The sequence below is a fragment of the Erinaceus europaeus genome, chromosome 7 (genome assembly GCF_950295315.1).
Source record: "Erinaceus europaeus chromosome 7, mEriEur2.1, whole genome shotgun sequence".
Classification (NCBI taxonomy): domain Eukaryota; kingdom Metazoa; phylum Chordata; class Mammalia; order Eulipotyphla; family Erinaceidae; genus Erinaceus; species Erinaceus europaeus.
This window is the reverse complement of record NC_080168.1, coordinates 99,705,820-99,724,709: the sequence shown is the minus strand read 5'-3', so window position 1 is coordinate 99,724,709 and position 18,890 is coordinate 99,705,820. Positions and strand designations below refer to the sequence as shown.

Below are 18,890 nucleotides of genomic sequence, written 5' to 3'. Positions count from 1 at the left end.
ACCTGCATGGGGAAAGCTTCACGAATGGTGAAGCAGAGCTGTAGGTCTCTCTCTCTATCTATCTATCTATCTTCTCTCAATTTAAATAAAACATTTTAAAAAAAAGAGGTTTCAGTGACTTGCTGAGGTTTACAAAACTGATAAATGGCAGATCCAGGACAATCAGTTTGGTATCCTGGCCCCCAAAACAAAACAGTGATTACCTACCACCTTCCACACTTAATTTTTGTTTTCGCAGTATGACAAGCTCATAGCAAGAACATTATGAGTAGTGATCTTACACTTACACTTCAAATTTTTTTTTTACATAAATAAATACATGACACTTTCTAGTCAAGACATAGAAAGTTTTGGGCACCCTCTGAGCTCCTTTGTATTTCTAACCACAAACCATTAATTTCGTCTGGTTTTGAATGTCATAAAAATGTAATTATCCACCAGTGATTTTCTTTTGCATCTGACTGGTTTCATTTTTAACATAATCTCTTTATGACTGGCTCATCTTATAATTGTGTGTCCTATTAGTTCATTCCTTTTTCATTTAAGGTACTTTTTTTTTTTTTATGAGAGAGCAAGAGACCAACTCTGTCACTTAAGATGTTTCACTTGTCTTGCCATTAGGTGGAGTTGAGGGTTGAACTCAGGGCCTCACTCATGCAACGCATGAGCTCAGTTGCTGAGTCACTTCCCTAGCCCCTGCTTCTTTTTCCTGGATGTATTTTTTTTTTCTCCTGGATGAGTTACTAGGCTCAATCTAGTTTTTTTTTAATGTGGTAGTAAATAACAGGAAAAAAATGTATACTGGAGTCTGGTCGCTGGCTAACCAGGTGGAGTGCATACTGCTGTAGGCAAGCACCAAGGTTTGTGTCCCTACATGGGAGCATCTCACAAAAGGGAAGTTTCACAAACAGTGAAGCAGTGCTGTGGTTTCTCTCCTCTCTCGTTCTTGGTATCTTACTCTCAATGTTAACAAGTGAAAAAAAAATCCACTGGGAGAAATTATACTGGAATTATAGAGAAACAAAGCCCTTGTGTGTGGGGGGGGGGAATCCTGGAAATAAATAAGTAAATAAATATAAAAATAAAATAAATCGGTCTATGCCTGTGAGTTGGTGAACAAATTCTAATTGTGCCAGAGCTCTGATCTACATGTCTAGGCTGAGACTATGAACTCTGTACAAATGAGAAAGGAACAAAATTGTTAAGGAGTAACATAGATGCTTAATAACCCCAAACCAGACATGACTGGGTGAGACAGCATTTTCTGGGATGGTCAGAGCACAGTTATGTCCCTCTTTGTCCCACCTTTAGTCAAAATGAGTGGCTAAGTATAGTGTAAAGAAAGTACTGGCTTAAGACAAGCTAATTCATTTTCCCTGGGATTCAGAGTCCTCATTGCTAAAATTAAGGAGTAAGGTAGAGTTGCTAAGATCCACCCCCCCAAAAAACAAGAAGAATGCAGAAGGTCAATACTCACTTATTTCACACTGTTCTCCCTCTAGTCCAGGAGGGCAAATACACTTTCCAGGGTAGAAACAAGTCCCTCCATTAAAGCAGGTGGTTGAGCAGTTTACTAATAGAATAAACAACAGTGGTTGTTACATTAGACAAGCTAAATCTAAAAAACAAAATTTCACTTTAAATCAAGTCATACTTCCAAAGAATTGGCTATTTGCCATTTACTTATTTTAGCAGATTAAGACATTTTACAAATACAAAAATTATAACCAGTTGCTTGACCACTTGTAGTTGCCACAACATAATAGGGCACTGCACACACTATATAGTACCTGCCCAATGGGCTTCACATCTTAATGGGAAAAGGCACAGTGTGCAAACAAATTATCTTTTTAATCTTCTTTTAAATATCCTTTAAGACGGTAAGAACACCATAAACCCAAGAAAATATTTCTAAGATAAATGAAGGGTGAAAAAGAGAAAAGTTAAGTTGGAATACATAAAAATGGAAAGCAGTCATAAATACTAGGGTTCAATAATGGAGAAAAGTGTCTTTTTTTTTCCCCAAAAATAAAGTGAATACAGAGCCATCATCGGCGGTGGGGTATAAAGCCACTTTGTTGGGCAGGGGAGACAGCAGAATGGTTCTTCTAGCGTTTGCCCTTCTTCCTTAGCCAGTCAACAGCGTCAGGTTGAGCCTGATGTAAAGTTTCGAGACCTCCTTTGAATCTGGAGAGGTGGCAGTCGTTATGCAAACAGACTCTCATGCCTGAGGCTCCTAAGTCTCAGGTTCAGTCCCCCGCACCACCATAAGCCAGAGCTGAGCAGTGCTCTAGTATTTCTTTGTGTGTGTGTCTCTCTCTCTGCATCTCTCTAAAATAAAATAAAATAAAATAAAATAAAATAATAAAATTAAATTAAATTAAATTTAAAAGTTTGTTGAGGAGCTTCAGAGAGAGAGAATCCAAGAGCTAGCAGGCCAAGAACTGACATCCTCAGCCAGGCTGGGATCTCCCCACCTATAGAAAGCAGAAATTCATCATTTTAAAAAGTAGACTTTTTGTGGTAGGTGGCGCAGTAGATAAAGCATCGGATTCTCAAGTGTAAGGTCCTGAGTTCAATCCCTGGCAGCATATGTACCAGAGTGATGTCTGGTTCTTTCTCTCTCTCCTCTATCTTCATGAACAAATAAATTAAAATCTTTAAATATATATATATAGACTTTTATGCTATTTGGAGAAAGCAATGAGTATAGTGAAAAGATAGACTGTGGACCCTATGAGACTTGATAGGCAGGCAAGTAGCAGCTGCATGAGTCAGAGGGTTATAGAAATTAGATATATTATTGTAAGAATTCAATTAACTAGATTGTCCAGGTAAGAATCCTAGTGCTTATGATTCATTTTCAGTTCTCTCTCTTTCTCTTGAAAGAGGCTGTCAACTTCTGCAATTTCACTATGCAAGGGTGCCAAAATGCAGTGAAAACAGAAATGGGGGGAGGCGGTAGTGTGCCTGGTTAAGCACAAAAAGTACTAAGCACAAGAACCAGGGCAAGGATATGGGTTTGAGTCCTTGCCACCTGCAGGGTGGACACTTCACAAGTGGTGAAGCAGGTTTGCAGGTGTCTCTCTTCCTCTCTCCCTCGCTATCTCCCCCACCCCTCTCAGTTTCTTTCTGTCCTATCCAATAAAAATGGAAAAAGTGGCCACTGGGGCAGTGGATTCGAAGTGCTGACACAGAGCCCCAACAATAACCCTGGAAACAATAAAAGCAAAAAAAAACCAAATAAACAAAAAGCCAGAAATCAGGAATGAGGGAAGCAAATATCTAAAAATAAGCATATTGGCCCATTCTATAAAGGAGGTTGAAATAAGAGCTTGGATTCTCAGCAACTTGAGTTATATGGTTTGTTTATTCTTGTCCCACATAAAATAGGCCAAATGTTGGCTATAGCTAAAGAAAAGCTCAAGTAAGATTTCAGTAGGAAAATCAAAAATGAAATCTAAAGGCTATCAGTGTATGTTTTCTTTGTATAAAAGGAATCCAACTAAACTGCTAAATACCATGCCTCTTAAATGTTAGACCTTTTTGTTTCCACATAAGTGCCTCCCATATCAAGGTGCTGCTATCCTTGCTTTGGCAAAATTAAGCCTTCTGATGTAGAGGGGTGCCCAGCATTTGGGTCAGGATTTAGGAAAATCAACTCTTTGGACTCTGTTTTTGCTACTGCCGCTGAACTGCTATGGCTGGACCGTTGTTTTTTGAGGGTATCCTGTCTCCCTACATGTCTTTTTTTCTCCTGGAGATGTTGATAGAGGTGAGAAAATGGTGGGATGAGTGCCTGCTTGGCCCTCGGTACACAGTCCCTTACCGACATACTGACATACAGACTGGCATACAATGAGTCCGGGAAGGTAACTGAAAGTGAAAGATTAATGACAAAGCCGGTTATAGCATTTAACCATACTCATAGTACTTGGGTATTTCCTGTCCTTAGCAAGCTTCTCGACATTTCTGGTGTGCAAGAGTTGCTCATGTTAATCTTAATTGTTACTACCTGCTTTATCACTCAAGAGACACTTCTCATTTTATTCACTCATTATTTTATTTCAAGGATCATACTGCAAAAAAAAAAATTGTTCTATTCACACAATTAGTATCTGGACACAATGGTCATTTCATTAAATGTATATACTTTGCAGGTTACACTGAACTGTCTTTTTCACAAAAGATGTGAACTGAGTGAAATGGAGAAGTTCTTGTAAAGACAGTGAATCATTCAATAATAATGCCGCAGTATTAAAAAAGAAAGAAAACCTGCTTCTCAGAGATGTGACCCTTGAGTAGAACATTGGACTGGGGAGTAGGCAGTTTGGAGCCGGTTGTTATTTCCATCTTAGAAACTTACCTATAAAAAGATTTAAGACTCAGAATCCCATCTGGCAGGGGCAGCTAGTTGCTCACAAAATCTATCCTCCCTCCTATAAAGGCATCAGTGGGAGACAGCTGTTCAGCCAGGGTTGGTGTGTGCCCTGCTTATTTATATCTAGGTAGGACCTAAAAATCCATTCCTACCTCCAGAACAGGTACCAGAGTTTTTTGGGTTGCTTCTAAGCCAGGGTTTCTGAGGTTTCTTTGTTGTTGTTTGTTTGTTTGTTTTTGTTTTGTTTTTTCACTTTTTCAGATAGAGTAAGAAAGAAGGAGAGAGAAAATAAAACAAAAACAGCAGAACTTCCTTCAGTGTAGTAGGAGCCAAGCTTGGGGCTTTTTTTTTTTTTTTTTTTTTTTAAGCTGTGAGTAGGGCCATCAAGATAGTTCACCTCAAGGTGCTTGCTTTGCCGTGTGTGGAACCCAGGTTCAAGCTCAGTTCCCATCTCATTAGGGCAAGATTTGGTACTGCAGTGTTATCCTTCTCTCTCTGTCTCTCTTTATCTATAGAAATCATCTGGGAGTAGTGGTAACACAGTGTTAACAGAATTTTTAAATATAAAACAATAGCTATAAAAAAAAATTAGTAGGGGCCAGGAGGTGCTGCACATGGTAGAGTGAATATGTTATAGTATACAAGGACCCAGGTTCCAGCCCCTGGTTCCCACTTGCAGGGTGGAAGCTTCCTGAGTGGTCAAGCAGTGCTGCAGGTGCTTCTTTTTTCTCTCTCCATCTCTATTCTCCTTCCTTTCTTGATTTCTCTGTCTCTACCTAGTAAATAAAATATTTTTAAAAATTGGTAACTATTCTCCCTTTCTTAATCTGCTAGTTCCAAAGAACTCCAAAGCTCAAGGGCTACTGACATAAGGCAACTGTGATGGGAGTAGATAGCATAATGGTTATGCAAAGAGACTCTCATGCCTGAGGCTCCAAAGTCCCAAGTTCAGCCCCCCACACTACCATAAGTCATAGCTGATCAGTGCTATGGTTAAAAAAAAAAAAGGAGGGGATGACAGTGGCACACCTGATTCAAGCCCTTGGTCACCACCTGCAGGGGGAAAGCTTCACCGGTGGTGAAGCAGGGATGCAGGTGTCTCTCAGTCTCCCTCTCCATCTCCTCTCCCCCTTGGAATTTACTCTGTCTCTACCACTAATAAATAAAAATATTTTTTAAATACATAAAATAAAACAAATAATAATTTTTTAAAAACTGTGTCAGTTTGCAGAGGAGTGCCATGCCCACTGACCATGAATTCCTGCACTGGAACATTCTGTCAATGAAAATCAACTTCTACTATGTTAAAATCAAAGTTTGGGGTTCAAGTTATCACAGATAGCTCTACGTAAATGACCTATTGCTTGCAGTACTATTACAAAGAGCCCTGGTATATTAGGTAGACATCTTTTAACCAAACAATTTAAAAGTAAAAACCTTTCAAGAAAGGCGATGCTGGTACCTTTATCACAGTTGACTCCATAGAACCCAGGTGGGCAAATGCAGAATCCAGGAGTGACACAAAGCCCGCCATTCATACACCGGGGTGTGCAAAGAGCTAGTGGAAAAAGAACTCTGGTTAAGGCCAAATAGGATTCTGGGACAAGAGGATCCCTTTGGAATGCCCTGCTATAAAAGACCTACATTTTAAAGCTTTGTGTAACTGTTTTGTGGTATAAATCAGGCTTAAAAAAAAATTAAAGAAAGAAAGGAAACAATTTCATAGCAGAGAACTTTGGGCTTGATTCATTTGAATGTATGATTACATTTTGCTCAGAATCATTACTTCCACTCAGATGTGATCTTTTTAAAACCGTAAGTATTTTTCTTAGTGTATTTCCTTGATCTTCTAATTCTAAATGAAAGTACACTCTTAATTCTTGAAGATAAAAAATGTTTTGTTCACTCTTATCAAATAGGCTTTTAGTATTTAAGCATATAGTACACAGATGTAATGATGTTATAAAAGTATAAATCCATGGGGGCCAGGTGGTAGTACAGCACGTCAAGTGCACATGGCACAAAGCACACGGACTGGCATAGGGAACCTTGTTTTAGCACCCGGCTCCCCACCTGCAGGGGGGTTGCTTCACAAGCTGTGAGACAGGTCTGTAGGTGTCTGTCTTTCTCTCCCCCTCTCTGTCTTCCCCTCCTCTCTCCATTTCTCTCTGTCCTATCCAACAACAACAACAACAAGGGCAACAAAATGGGGAAAATGGCCTCCAGGATCAGTGGATTCATAGTGCAGGCACTGAGCCCCAGCAATAACCCTGGAGGCAAATATATATATATATATATATATATGCATGTAAGTATGTACCCATAAGCCATTATGATGTTCTTTGGCCCTAAAAGGATTTGAGGATCAAAGCGGGGAATAAGACAGCAAGGGTTAAATTTTAAAGAGAACAGCAAAGGTTAACTTCTTAGTTAAAATTGCAGTTGGTGGCAGTCCTCCCCCTTCTCCCAGCACAAACAGGGTTTTCTACTGCTGTAATCAAAGTGGCCTTAGAATCTGCTATTTCTGCCAAATAGTCTGCTGATAGCCCAAACAAGTTGTATTCTCTGTATACACAAAAGAAAAAAAGTAACCTGTTAAGCTTGTTGCTAGGAGTTACTATGAAAAGTGCATGGAAGGACAAGTGCTTATGTGCTTGAGGCCCAATCTTTTGTAGACAAAAAAGAGTCCAGCTGGGTCTGCCGGCTGAATACACTGCTTCCTTCCTACAGTAAAGCCTCAGTGTGTCCCGTCTCTCTACCTGAGAATCTGATAACAGTAATTAATACACATTTTATTGACTATCTAATTTTCTCATAGATTTCTTTTAAAATAGCTTCACTGTTGTTAATGTACTTACTACAGAAATTATGTTCATCCTTTTGGGGAGGGGGCAATATAGCAACTCCCAAAGTCAGATAGATGTAGGCTTAACTATGAACCAAGGTACTTTTAACAGGAGTGAATACTTTCAATCATAGCTTTAGCTTTTTAAGTTCAACTGAAATAGAGGAAAGAAACCTCAAAAATTGCACAAACTTATGCCAAAGTATAGTGCATATAAGTGGACTTGGTGGGGAGCAAGGAGCAGCCACAAAGAATGCAGAGACTGTGCCAAGGTTCTCTGCTCCCGTCACCACATATTAGATTTAACAGAAGACCACTCCCAGAAGAACTAATTTCCAATAGTATTTCTGTGGCTTTTTAAGATTTCACCAACCCTTATAATGTGACCAGAAGAAAATATATAATAATTTCAAGGTATGTGTTAAAAATACATGGTGGGGGCATCCATATTGATGGGGGGCTTCCGGGAGGTGTGGCCATGGAGGAACAGGGAACAGAAGGAAGCAACAGAAGCTGACTCTGTCCCTTACCTTTCTCACAGTGAGGGCCATAGAATCCATCTGGACACTCACAGACACGCCTTTCATTACAAAAGCCTCCATTTCGACACCCTCCTGGGCATTCAGCTTCACCAAAGAGAAACAAGGTTTAGAAATAATACCTTTGAAATCCTGTTGGGTGAATTACTGCAGGCAAGAAGGGTCCAGTGATCATTTCCCCCAGGTTTATCAATTACCATGATTTACTGAGTACCAATACTTCTATCACATTGCCTTTATATCATTAGTACTTTATGAAGTCTTCCTCTTAGTGAAGAGTTAAAATCTTGGCTCTCTCAATCCTACTTCTCACAGCAAAGGGCTCATGAGAAGGCAAAGCAAGCTTTATGGCACCTTTACCCTCTCTTGTCATTCTAATAGTTTCTTAAATTCACGCTGGATTAGAATAAATGACATTGTCCTTAATATTGACTGTTAGAGAGTGGGATGATCTTTCAGTACATCTTTAGAGCACTGAAAGCCTTCAGCGTTTAAATTCTGTGCTGGAAAAGCTGTGTTGGTATAATGGAGTCAGGCGTTTGTGTTTAAATGGGCCTGCAGGGTGTGGTGTTGCCAGGCAGGGAATGATGGTGGGCCCCTAGATGTGGAAATCAGCAACACTGAGCTTTGAACAGGAGGTTGGATCATTTTTCCTTGATAGGCAACATTTTCAATGACTGGCCTTGCTATGCAGAACCAGAACAAGAGGAGGGTAGAAATTCATAACAACAGGCCAGATTCCCCTAGGAATTTCCAAAGATTGTGTTAAAATAGAGGGGGGGACTAGAAAACACATTCTGAAGGGGCATCTACGTTTCTAAATTTGTTTGTGAGGTCAAAATAGAGAAAGTCTATCATATTATTAGTAGTTAGTATTTCGTACCAGACTATGTATTCAACACCATCTCCTCCCACTGGTGTGGCTAGCAGTATACCAAAAATTCTCTGTCAGTTTGCCAGTCTATTTATATATCTGTCTATCCATCCTTGTTTGCCTGAACCACAACTAGAAGCTATTTATTTATTTACTTATATATTTATTTATTGTCACCAGAGTTATTGTTGGGGCTCAATGTCAGCACTAAGAGTCTCCCAGTGAACAATTTTCCCTTTTTTTTTCTTTCTAATTTTTATTAGATAGGATACAGAGAAATAGAGATAGATAGGGAGAGAGAGATAGGGAGATAGGCACCTGCAGACCTGCTTCACCACTCATGCAGCAGACCCCCTGCACGTGGGGAGCAGGGGCTTGAACCCCAGTCCTTGCACTTCATAATGTGTGCTTAACCGGGTGTGCCACCACCTGCCGCCCCCCCACCCCATCCCAGAAGTTTTATAAGCCTTCTCATGAGTCACCATCATTGATTACCTTGCTGACATGTCTTAAAGAAGATAGCATTTTGAGGAGTCTGCAGGATAGTGTTCCCTTTTGTGTTCATTACAATTACATTCACTTCAAATGCTGCTACTCCATCTTGTTTTCCAAGACATGGGAAGCCAACTTGAACAACTATAAAAAAAAAATTTTTTTTTAAAGAAGAAAGTTTAGAGAAACCATTTATTTAATTGATTCCTGTTTTACAAAAACCTTAGTAAGAGAGAGAGGGAAAATAAAGCAAAAAAGCTGACACTTCATTATCTGACATCTTTGTACTTGCTCTGGAGTATGGTTGTATTTGGATCATCTGGCATTCTGCAGAGAACTTGCACATCACATTTAATAGAGGATGAATGGCCCTTACTAACTTATGAAACTATTGAAGTTAATAACTTTTTAATATTAAGAAGTGCCCCTATCTTGGAAGCCAGAAGAGAGCTTGGTGTCATAATATTTGGCGAAATAGTCTCAGGATAGGTTGATGACAATTGTTTAGGTTCATAGAAAAGAGACACTGTGAATTCAGTGGTCACTTTGGGCATTGTAGGTGCCAGCCAATTATATAAATTTCTAAACGTCTCTGGATTATCATCACGTACCCACTGGGGAAGACAGGTCTAGTTAATCCACTAGGTTCTAGCTCTTCCTTACCAATTAGAAATACATATATATCGCTAATAGTTATAAATATTTTTTTGTTTTATTTTATTTTTGTATGTTACATTTTGGTTCTACTAAGACCGGGAAACTTCTATCAAGCAAAGACACATCCCTTCCTCTAGAGTTTTCATAAACCTTTTCCCTAGACTTATAAGATGAAATGAGCTGGAAATTGGTGTACTCTTTCCCATAAGGCACAGCACACAAGCTGGTTATACAATCTTCTTTAATGGGCTTGGCAGCCAAAAAACACTTCTGAAGGCTTTGGCAGTGTCATTGTTCATTACTACGCTGTTCCCAAAATAAGCTAGATTTCCAGTTCTCCTGAATCTTGAGAGTTGAGTGTTGCAAATATTCAATTAAATAATAATAAAAAAGAAATTATAGATATTTTAACAGAAACAAAAAGAAAACCAAATTAAGAAGTTTCAGCATAAAGTGAAAGTGTTGGTTTAATGGAATCTTTATTTATTTATTTTCCCTTTTGTTGCCCTTGTTTTTTATTGTTGTACTTATTCTTGTTGTTATTGATGTTGCCGTTATCGGATAGGACAGAGAGAAATGGAGAGAGGAGGGGAAGACAGAGAGGGGCAGAGAAAGACCTGCAGACCTGCTTCACTGCCTATAAAGCGACTCTCCTGCAGGTGGGGACCCGGGGCTCGAACCGGGAACCTTACACCGGTCCTTGCACTTCTCACCAAGTGCACTTAACCTGCTGCGCTACCACCAGACTCCTGGTTTAGTAAAATCTTAAATATGAAAATGTAATTTAAAAAATACAAAAGTCCACTGATGAGGATTTCATTTTTCCCCTTGACATATTGACTTTATAATGACTTATAAGATTATAATATAATAGTGGTCTGGGAGGTGGCACAGTAGGTAAAGCATTGAACTCTTAAGCATGAGGTCCTAAGTTCAATCCCTAGCAGCACATGTACTAGAGTAATATCTGTTTCTTTCTCTCTTCCTATCTCTTTAATAAAGAAATAAAATCTTTAAAAAATATCGTGATATAGTTCCATACCACTCCTACCACCAAACATCTGTGCCCCCATTCCCAACCCCCAACATAACACCCCAGTTCTCCCACAGCATTCGATATATGTTGACTATTTTTTTTTCAAGTCCCTGTGTTCAATTTTATGTACTCCACATAAGAGTGAAATCATCTGGTAGTTGTCCTTCACCCCCTTACTTAGTTTACTGAGCATAATCTCCTCCAGTTCCATCCATTTTATCCCAAAGTAGTCAATGTCATCTTTTTATTGCTGAGTAGTACTCTATAGAGTATATATCCCATAACTTCTTTATCCAGTTATCTGCTGAGGGTCATTTAGGTTGCTTCTATATTTTGGCTATTGTGAATAATGCAGCTATGAACATGGGGGTGCATATATCCCTTCAAATTCATTTTTAATAGCTTTTGACACTAGGAGTGGAATTGCTGGATCCTAAGGTATTTTCATTTATGTTTGTTTAAGGATTCTCCATATTGTGCTCCATAACGCTCCATAATGGCTGCACCAGTTTGCATTCCCACCCCCAGTGTAACTGACTTTCTCTCTCTCACACACACTCCCTCTCTCTCTTTCCCTCTCTCTCCCTCCCTCCCTCTCTCTCTCTCTCTCTCTATCTATCTATATATATATATATCCTCCCTAACACTAATCCTTTCCTGTTTTGTTGATGAAAGCCATCCTCACAGGTCTGAGGTAATATCCATTGATAAATATTTCCACTTCTGACAGAAACAGGAGCTGCCAAATAATTTCTTTAAATCATTAGTTTCTTTGCAGTAGTACATGTATACTTTGTCAAATTCTATAATTTTATTGCTTTCAACACTTTTTTTTTCATGAATGGCATTCTTTCTCTCATAGAATTATTTAGCCAATAATTGTCCTAAAGTATGAAAAGATGAAACAACCTCAAAGAACTTCCAGAATGTTCCGTACCATCTGCTACCATCCAAATTCTTGTTTTCCAGGCATAGCCTTTTCCTGGACTTTATTTTGCTTGTACTCTACAGCCAACTTAATGCTTTTCATTGGCTTTATTTTTCAGAATCTTGATATGAGAGAGGAGGTTCTTTAATTTTCCTCATTTCTGCTATCATCAGTATCAAGTTCAAAATTTATCTTGGATGTTAAGTATAAAACGTCTGATTATACTAATGGGAAATGGAAATTATACTGATGGAAAATGGGAAAGTTTCTTTGCCCATTTTCCTGGTTTTTAAGCATGAAAGTGAAAACCTACCTTCATTCATATACAAAAAAAAAAAGATAGCTCTTTCAGCACTAACACCTATTTTATAATTTCTAGACATTTGGTTTCCTGAAAGTCTCAGTTAAGAAACAGCATAGCTTTGTTGATTTGATGGTAGGACAGAGACAGAGTTCTCAAAGTGGTGAAACCTTGACTTTATGGAAACTGGTTTTTTTGGGTGTTTTTTTTTCTGTTATACAGCTCAATCATTTTACTGAACCACCCTGAAGTCTGTAGTTCCTGTTTTTGTCCTCATCAGATGCCAGAAGGCAAGCACTTCATCATATTTAAAGATCAAGAGTTTTCTTTCTTCCTTTCTCTTTCTCTCTCTCTCTCTCCCTTTCCCTCTGTCTTCTCCCTCTCTGTCTCCCTCTCCCTCTGTCTTTCTTTCTTTTCATGTAGTGTTTAAGTATTAGGAGTCTGGGATAAAAGAACAGCTCAGCAACTTGAGGGTATAAAATAGCCCAGTAGAATAATGAATGCTAACTTGATTAGGAGCAAAGACACACCGATTTGGTTACTTTTTAAATAATTTAGTGGACTTTCTCCATTGCTTCTGTTGTGGAGACCAAGCTAATGAGGCTAATGAATGACAGCCTTTCAATAGGCTAGAATTCCCATAATCTTCTTGCACCTGCAAACAAATCCCACATCTGCATCCTGAAGCCTATGTGTGCAAGGGGTGGGCTGTGCATGTGAAGTGTGTCTGTGCGGAAGGTTGCACCCCTTCCACAAGAAAACCTGCTCTTTTCATCCTACTTTACTGAAACATCATCTACTTTGCTTCTAGATGTTATCATCCATAGAGTTTCTATATTTTTTTAGAAAATGTTGTTTTCCTAAACATTATCAATTAAAACAGTCTCTCACAAAATGTGGGAAATCTTACTGTTTCAATATCCCATGAAGTAGAATTTTTGTAGGTAGTTGTTTTTTTTTTTTACTACATACAAAAGGCTAACAAGGCTAGGAAGATTTATGATACACACATTAATTTATAAAGTTAAAGATACATGATTTATTGGAAGTTGGATAGGTGTTACTATGTGCTTTAATTAATGTCATTTGGAAACAAGTCTAAAATAATGTGGGAAGATTATTATATTAAAATGTTAAAAACAAATCATGAGATAAGACCAACTACGTAAAACTGTCACAATTACATAAAATACATATTCATTGACTAGAAGGAAATATTTGAACTTATTGATACAAGTCATCTCTGCATTTTTTTTCAATTTTTACTATGATAGAGACAGAGAAAAATAGTATGAGGGAGGGAGAGAGAGAGAGAGACCTGCAGCCTTGCTTCACTGCTCATAAAGCTTCCCTCTGATAGGTAGGGACTAGGAGCTCAAACCTGGATCCTTCTGCATGGTAACTTGTGAGCTTTACCAGTTGGGTTGTGCCAACAACTAGCCCCAGATCTCTGTATTTTTCTAAAAGAATCCTAAAACCTAGGCTCTAGTAGCTCTACCACCTTCTACTTATCCTCAGACTCTGGGAAAGTCAGTTAAACCTCATACCCTGTAATTTCCTAATTTATAAAAGAAAACTATAATTCTGCCTTTGACAACTGCCTAGAATTCAAATAAAATGTGACGAGGTACTTTATAAAAAGTTGAAAACCCCTAAACACATGTGACACATGATTATCTTTTTTAGCAAAGAATGATGATCATGTCTAAAGACTGACCCCCTCTCACCAACTTTTCCACGTGTCTTATTCACGTCTGTATTGAATACAACACTCACTTCTGGGAAGTTGTTCTTGGCTAATCCCATTTGCTTCCTGTCTCTTGGTGCACATCTTAAATGCAGTGTATATGACATCAATCCATGATTATTGATCCAAACCCCCCCCCCCCCGTTGCTGCAGTGACGGATGAACCTTGGACCTCCCTTACACTTGCACTCTGCCGATAAGCAATCTCCTGCACCCAACTTTTTCATTCTACATTGAGATAGAGAGAACGGGAGAGAGACAAGAGACAAGAGACACTGCAATACTGTTGCACCATCCACAGAGCTCTTCCCTGGCACTGTCCATGGTGTTCCCATGTGGTGCATGGGATTGAACCAAGGTTATTTGTTGGGCATTACGCCAGCTTCCCCTGCTCCATGCCGCATTGCTTGATGCTGTGGTCTATTTACATAATCTTTTTTTTTGCCTGAGACCCACACTGCCTGCAGGGCATTGGTTTAATCCCCACTGGTTAGATGGAAGCTTGCTACCATTGAGCTCCTTTTTTCTCTCTCCACCCCCTCTCCTAGCCATTTCCTTTTCTGACCTGCCACTTCTGTTTCAGAAGATATAAAGGCAGTTTTTTTATGATCAATAAAGGCATTATTGCATTGCATTCCCGCTAAGCCATGAGTTCCTGGTTCCTCTCCTGGTCGCTGAGTAAGCAGCAGCCCAGGTTGGCTCCAGTCAAGTTATCTCCCTCACAACCCAACCCAACAATTACATACACTTAGTAAGAAACATACTCTACTCAGTGATTGTTTCCTGGCTTGCTTGCTTTTTATTTTTTAAAATCTCCAATCATTTATTAACTGGGGCTATTTATCCTCGCTTCCATCCTAATCATTGCACAAAGGACAGAAGGACAAAACAAGATTGACTTAAAATCAACAGCTGTATGGGAAAACATCCCATAGTTTCTCTAATGAGAGACAAAGGGATCCTAGTTATTATTTCCATCAGCATTACATTGGAAGTGTAAGACACTCTCCATGGTGAAGGGCACTCACCAGATGCCTTATGAGGCACTGTTCCCAGCAGAGGGACATTAACAGTTGGATCTGCCATGATGCCTTTATCCAGGGACCGCAAGGACAGGAATTCATAGAAGTAGTCTGCCTATAACAAAATGTATTGACAATCAGTACCAGGGAAACTGCTGAGAGTAAGAATGCACTTCTTGTGACCCAGGGAGTGGTACAGTGGATAAAATTTTGGATTCTGAAGCATGAGGTCTCGAGCTCAAACTCCAGCATTACATCTGCCAGAGTGATAGTGTAGTTTCCTCTCCTCTCCTCTCCCTTCCCCGCCTCTCCCCTCTCCCCACTCCCCTTTTCCCTCCTCTCCTCTCCTCTCCTCTCCTCTCCTCTCCTCTCCTCTCCTCTCCTCTCCTCTCTCTCATAAAAAACAAAAGGCATTTTTCAACTTATCATCCCTCTGAGGAAAAATGACAATGTAGGTACAAGAACTCTGAAGCACATGTCAAAAATACTGTGTAGATATAACTTATCCTTCTGGCTTTCAGAACACCAGAATTAGACTCTTAAGATCAACAACCCTTTAAAACATTTATCCAAAATGTCTGCAAGGTAGCTTTTCTGGCTTAAATGGTATTATTTAGTTATTTTTGTTTAAAGGATTAAGAAAAAGCTTTTCTTAAAAGATGTCAAATCAGGGGGTTGGCTGGGTAGCTCAGTGGGTTAAGCACACATGGCCCGAAGCGCAAGGATGGGAGCAAAGATCCCAGTTTGAGCCCCCGGCGCCCCACCTGCAGGGGGGTCACTTCATAAGCACTGAAGCAGGTCTGCAGGTGTCTATCTTTCTCTCCCCCTCTCTGTCTTCCCCTCCTCTCTCCATTTCTGTCTCTTTTATTGAACAACAATAACAACAACAGCAATGACAACAGTAACAACAATAGAGAAAAAAAAAGGGGGGAACGGCCTCCAGGAACAGTGAATTTGTAGTGCAAGCACCAACCCCAATGATAACCCTGGAGGCAAAAGAAAAAAAAAAGTCAAATCAGTCATCAATACTTAGAAAATTTATCTTATACTATCAAATGTAAAACGTTAATCCCCCCCATAATGGAAAAAATAGGTAAAACATTATATGAAAAATTTTAAAAAAATTTAAAAGAAGAAAATCTATGTTAGCTTCTTGGGTGATTCTTGAATTTTTTTTCAAATCTGAAGTGAATCTTTTGCCCAGGATCTGGAAAGCTGTAATAAATAAGGGAAATGGAAGCAACAATCAACTGGCAAAAGAAGATCTTAAAGTCTAAACTTTAGACTTAAAACAATGTTGCTGTTAACATTTAGTTTTCTATTTTACTGCCTTTGAAAGGTTTATATTTAGGATAAATTTAATTTTAGAGAGAAGGGCTTAAGTTACAAAACCCACCACAGCAGTATGACAAGTCATAAAACAGTGCATTGTAAACACTTTTATTTTCCCACTAAGTATAATTGACAAAATGATTCCTGCTAATTGAACACCCATGAAATACTGAAAATGGTGATGCATAATCTTACTATAGAGCTTGGATGCTTAACTGATTCTCAGCTGGGTGATTAAAAGGGGTTGTAATTGGGAACAATGTGTTCTTCCTTAGTAATAAAGAACAATCAAATTATGTAGACGATAAAAAATAAGAATCAGACAGATTGAGTGGTTCTGAGATATCTGTAAAAATCTAGAGTCAGGATGAGCTAATTAATTACATAAATATGGGCTAGGTGGAGGTTTAAAATGAAAAAAGACATGCAAGCTATTTATTAATAGATATATAACAAACTAAGTTACAGGGTCTGAGGAGGGGGATTATTAGGCACTAAAGGTGCTTCAGATGACAATGCAAAGTGGTACTGTCAGCTTCAATAAGAGTATCTTCTCCACTGGTAGTGAGCTGAAATATATTGGTACTTCTTGATTATTTTAGGCTCACAGCAGCACCTTCAGGGCAGGGAGATAACATAGTGGTTATGCAGAGACTCATGCCTGAGGTTCCAAAGGCCCAGGTTCTACCTTCTGCACCATCATAAGCCAAAGGTGAGCAGTGTTTTGATAAAATAAATTAATTAATAAGATAAAACTAAAAAGCATCACCGTCATCAATTAAATTCCCACTGTAGCCTCCTTTTTGAGTTGTGGCAGTGGTGTAAGACCACTGTGAAGGATTAACTAAGCCATGACAGAGCTTTTTGATTACTGTTATTTTTTTTTTATTTAAGAAAGTATTAATTAACAAAACCATAGGGTAGGAGGGGTACAATTCCACACAATTCCCACCACCCATTCTCCATATCCCACCCCCTCCCCTGATAGCTTTCCCATTCTCTATCCCTCTGGGAGCATGGACCCAGGGTCATTGTGGGTTGCAGAAGGTAGAAGGTCTGGCTTCTGTAATTGCTTCCCCGCTGAACATGGGCGTTGACTGGTCAGTCCATACTCCCATTGATTACTGTTATTAAATTCACTCATTAGGAGGGGCCTGAGGATAAAGGGTCATTAGACAATCAATTCCTGCCCTCACAAAGAAGGTGGAACTTCAAAAAAAAAAAAGCCTGGTGAAGGGAATGTCACCAAGAAAAGCATTTCAATTTGGAATGAATGCCTTCAAAAATAAAAACACTGCTTCTGTCCCTGAAGGAAAACCAATTAACAAGGTGAATTACATAGATAACTTTATGAATCCAGGTTATTCTAGACTTCTACAAGTTGTGCTTCCCTCTAGATGTTACCAGATAATATTTATCAATTAATGCTTTGTTCAAACACATATCTGGTTTTACAAAAGACACTAGTGCTAAGTATCCTTATAATTAGTAATTTGGGGTTGATTTTTAAAGTACAGTAATAAAAATGAGCAAAAATATCACAACAGACATAATATAATAATAACAGTTGGGTTATATTTAGATTAAATTTAATTTTAGAGAGAAGGGCTTAAAATGAAAAACCCAGGGGTCGGGCAGTAGCACAGCAGGTTAAGCACACATGGTGCAAAATGCAAGGACCAGCATAAAGATCCCAGTTTGAGCCCCCAGCTCCCCACCTGCAGGGGGATCGCTTCACGGCGTTGAAGCAGGTCTGCAGGAGTCTATCTTTTTCTCTCCCCCTTTGTTTCCCCTCCTCTCTCGATTTCTCTCTGTCCTATCCAACAACAATGACAACAACAATAATAACGACAACAAATTTTCTACATAAGACTCCGTGACTGTTAAAATGAAATCAGTACTTTTATTTTAAAGACCAACATTATTCATGTACTCTACTTGCAGTTCTGTGTGACTGATGACAACCATTGACTCTATTTATATAACTTTCTGACTGTAAATGAAATACTCTTCTTGAGCTTCTTTTTCATGTGGCTGTGCTCATGTAACAACTTGATTTAAAACTCTTGCATGCCACCTTGAAAGTGCCCCCCACAAAAACAACATTCCATATTAAAGTAGCTTCTGAATGTCTCTTTCAGAAACTTTCGATGATATTCAAAGAATATGGAACTGAAAGACTGACTCAGAGATCAGAAAATTATAGAACCTTCTTGCTGCTTTTAAATATGGTCACATAAAACTGACTGGGAAGTATGGCATCCATTCTATTCAGTATCAGAGAGCTTATAATTAGCACCAATGTGACTGCTCAGCACAGTGCAGCTCGGTTTAATGGACATCTCTGAACAGCCAATACTCTGATCTTTTCAACAGCAAATTTCGCATCGGAGGTTTTAGAGTTTCCCTTTGATTTCTTTGAGAAATAGAGAAATTTGATTTTTTAGTAAATATTATAGTTTTCCCACTGTTTCTTTGTTAATATTAATTAGTTCATTTACTTACTTATTTATATGTGTGTAAGAGTGAACCAGGACCTTGTTCTGCCCTAAGCATTGAGTTACCTCCCCTGACTTTGTATTATAATCGAAGATTATATTACTAACAGAAATGGGTCAAAAATGGTTTCCTTGTTGGATCTTATCAATAAAAGATAGTTCCCAGAATAAAACTTTGTCTTTCCTGTTTGAAGATAATTGTACTGTAATCTCTGAAATATACTTCCTTCATTTTATG

At 38.8% G+C, this 18,890-nt stretch overlaps 1 protein-coding gene across 3 annotated transcripts in view; it reads right to left on the bottom strand.

The window, feature by feature from the left end:
• The window catches only part of WIF1 (WNT inhibitory factor 1), an 89,523-nt gene that overhangs the window by 13,075 nt on the left and 57,558 nt on the right, over positions 1–18,890 (bottom strand). For 2 of the 3 annotated variants that reach the window (XM_060194986.1, XM_007516858.3), the window contains 5 exons: positions 14,829–14,937; positions 9,135–9,275; positions 7,757–7,852; positions 5,844–5,939; positions 1,478–1,573 (listed from right to left, as the gene is read on the bottom strand). In XM_060194986.1, the coding sequence (XP_060050969.1) occupies positions 1,478–1,573; positions 5,844–5,939; positions 7,757–7,852; positions 9,135–9,275; positions 14,829–14,937 (538 nt within the window). The remainder of the gene's footprint in view (positions 1–1,477; positions 1,574–5,843; positions 5,940–7,756; positions 7,853–9,134; positions 9,276–14,828; positions 14,938–18,890) is intronic. The other variant, XM_060194987.1, reaches the window with a different exon arrangement.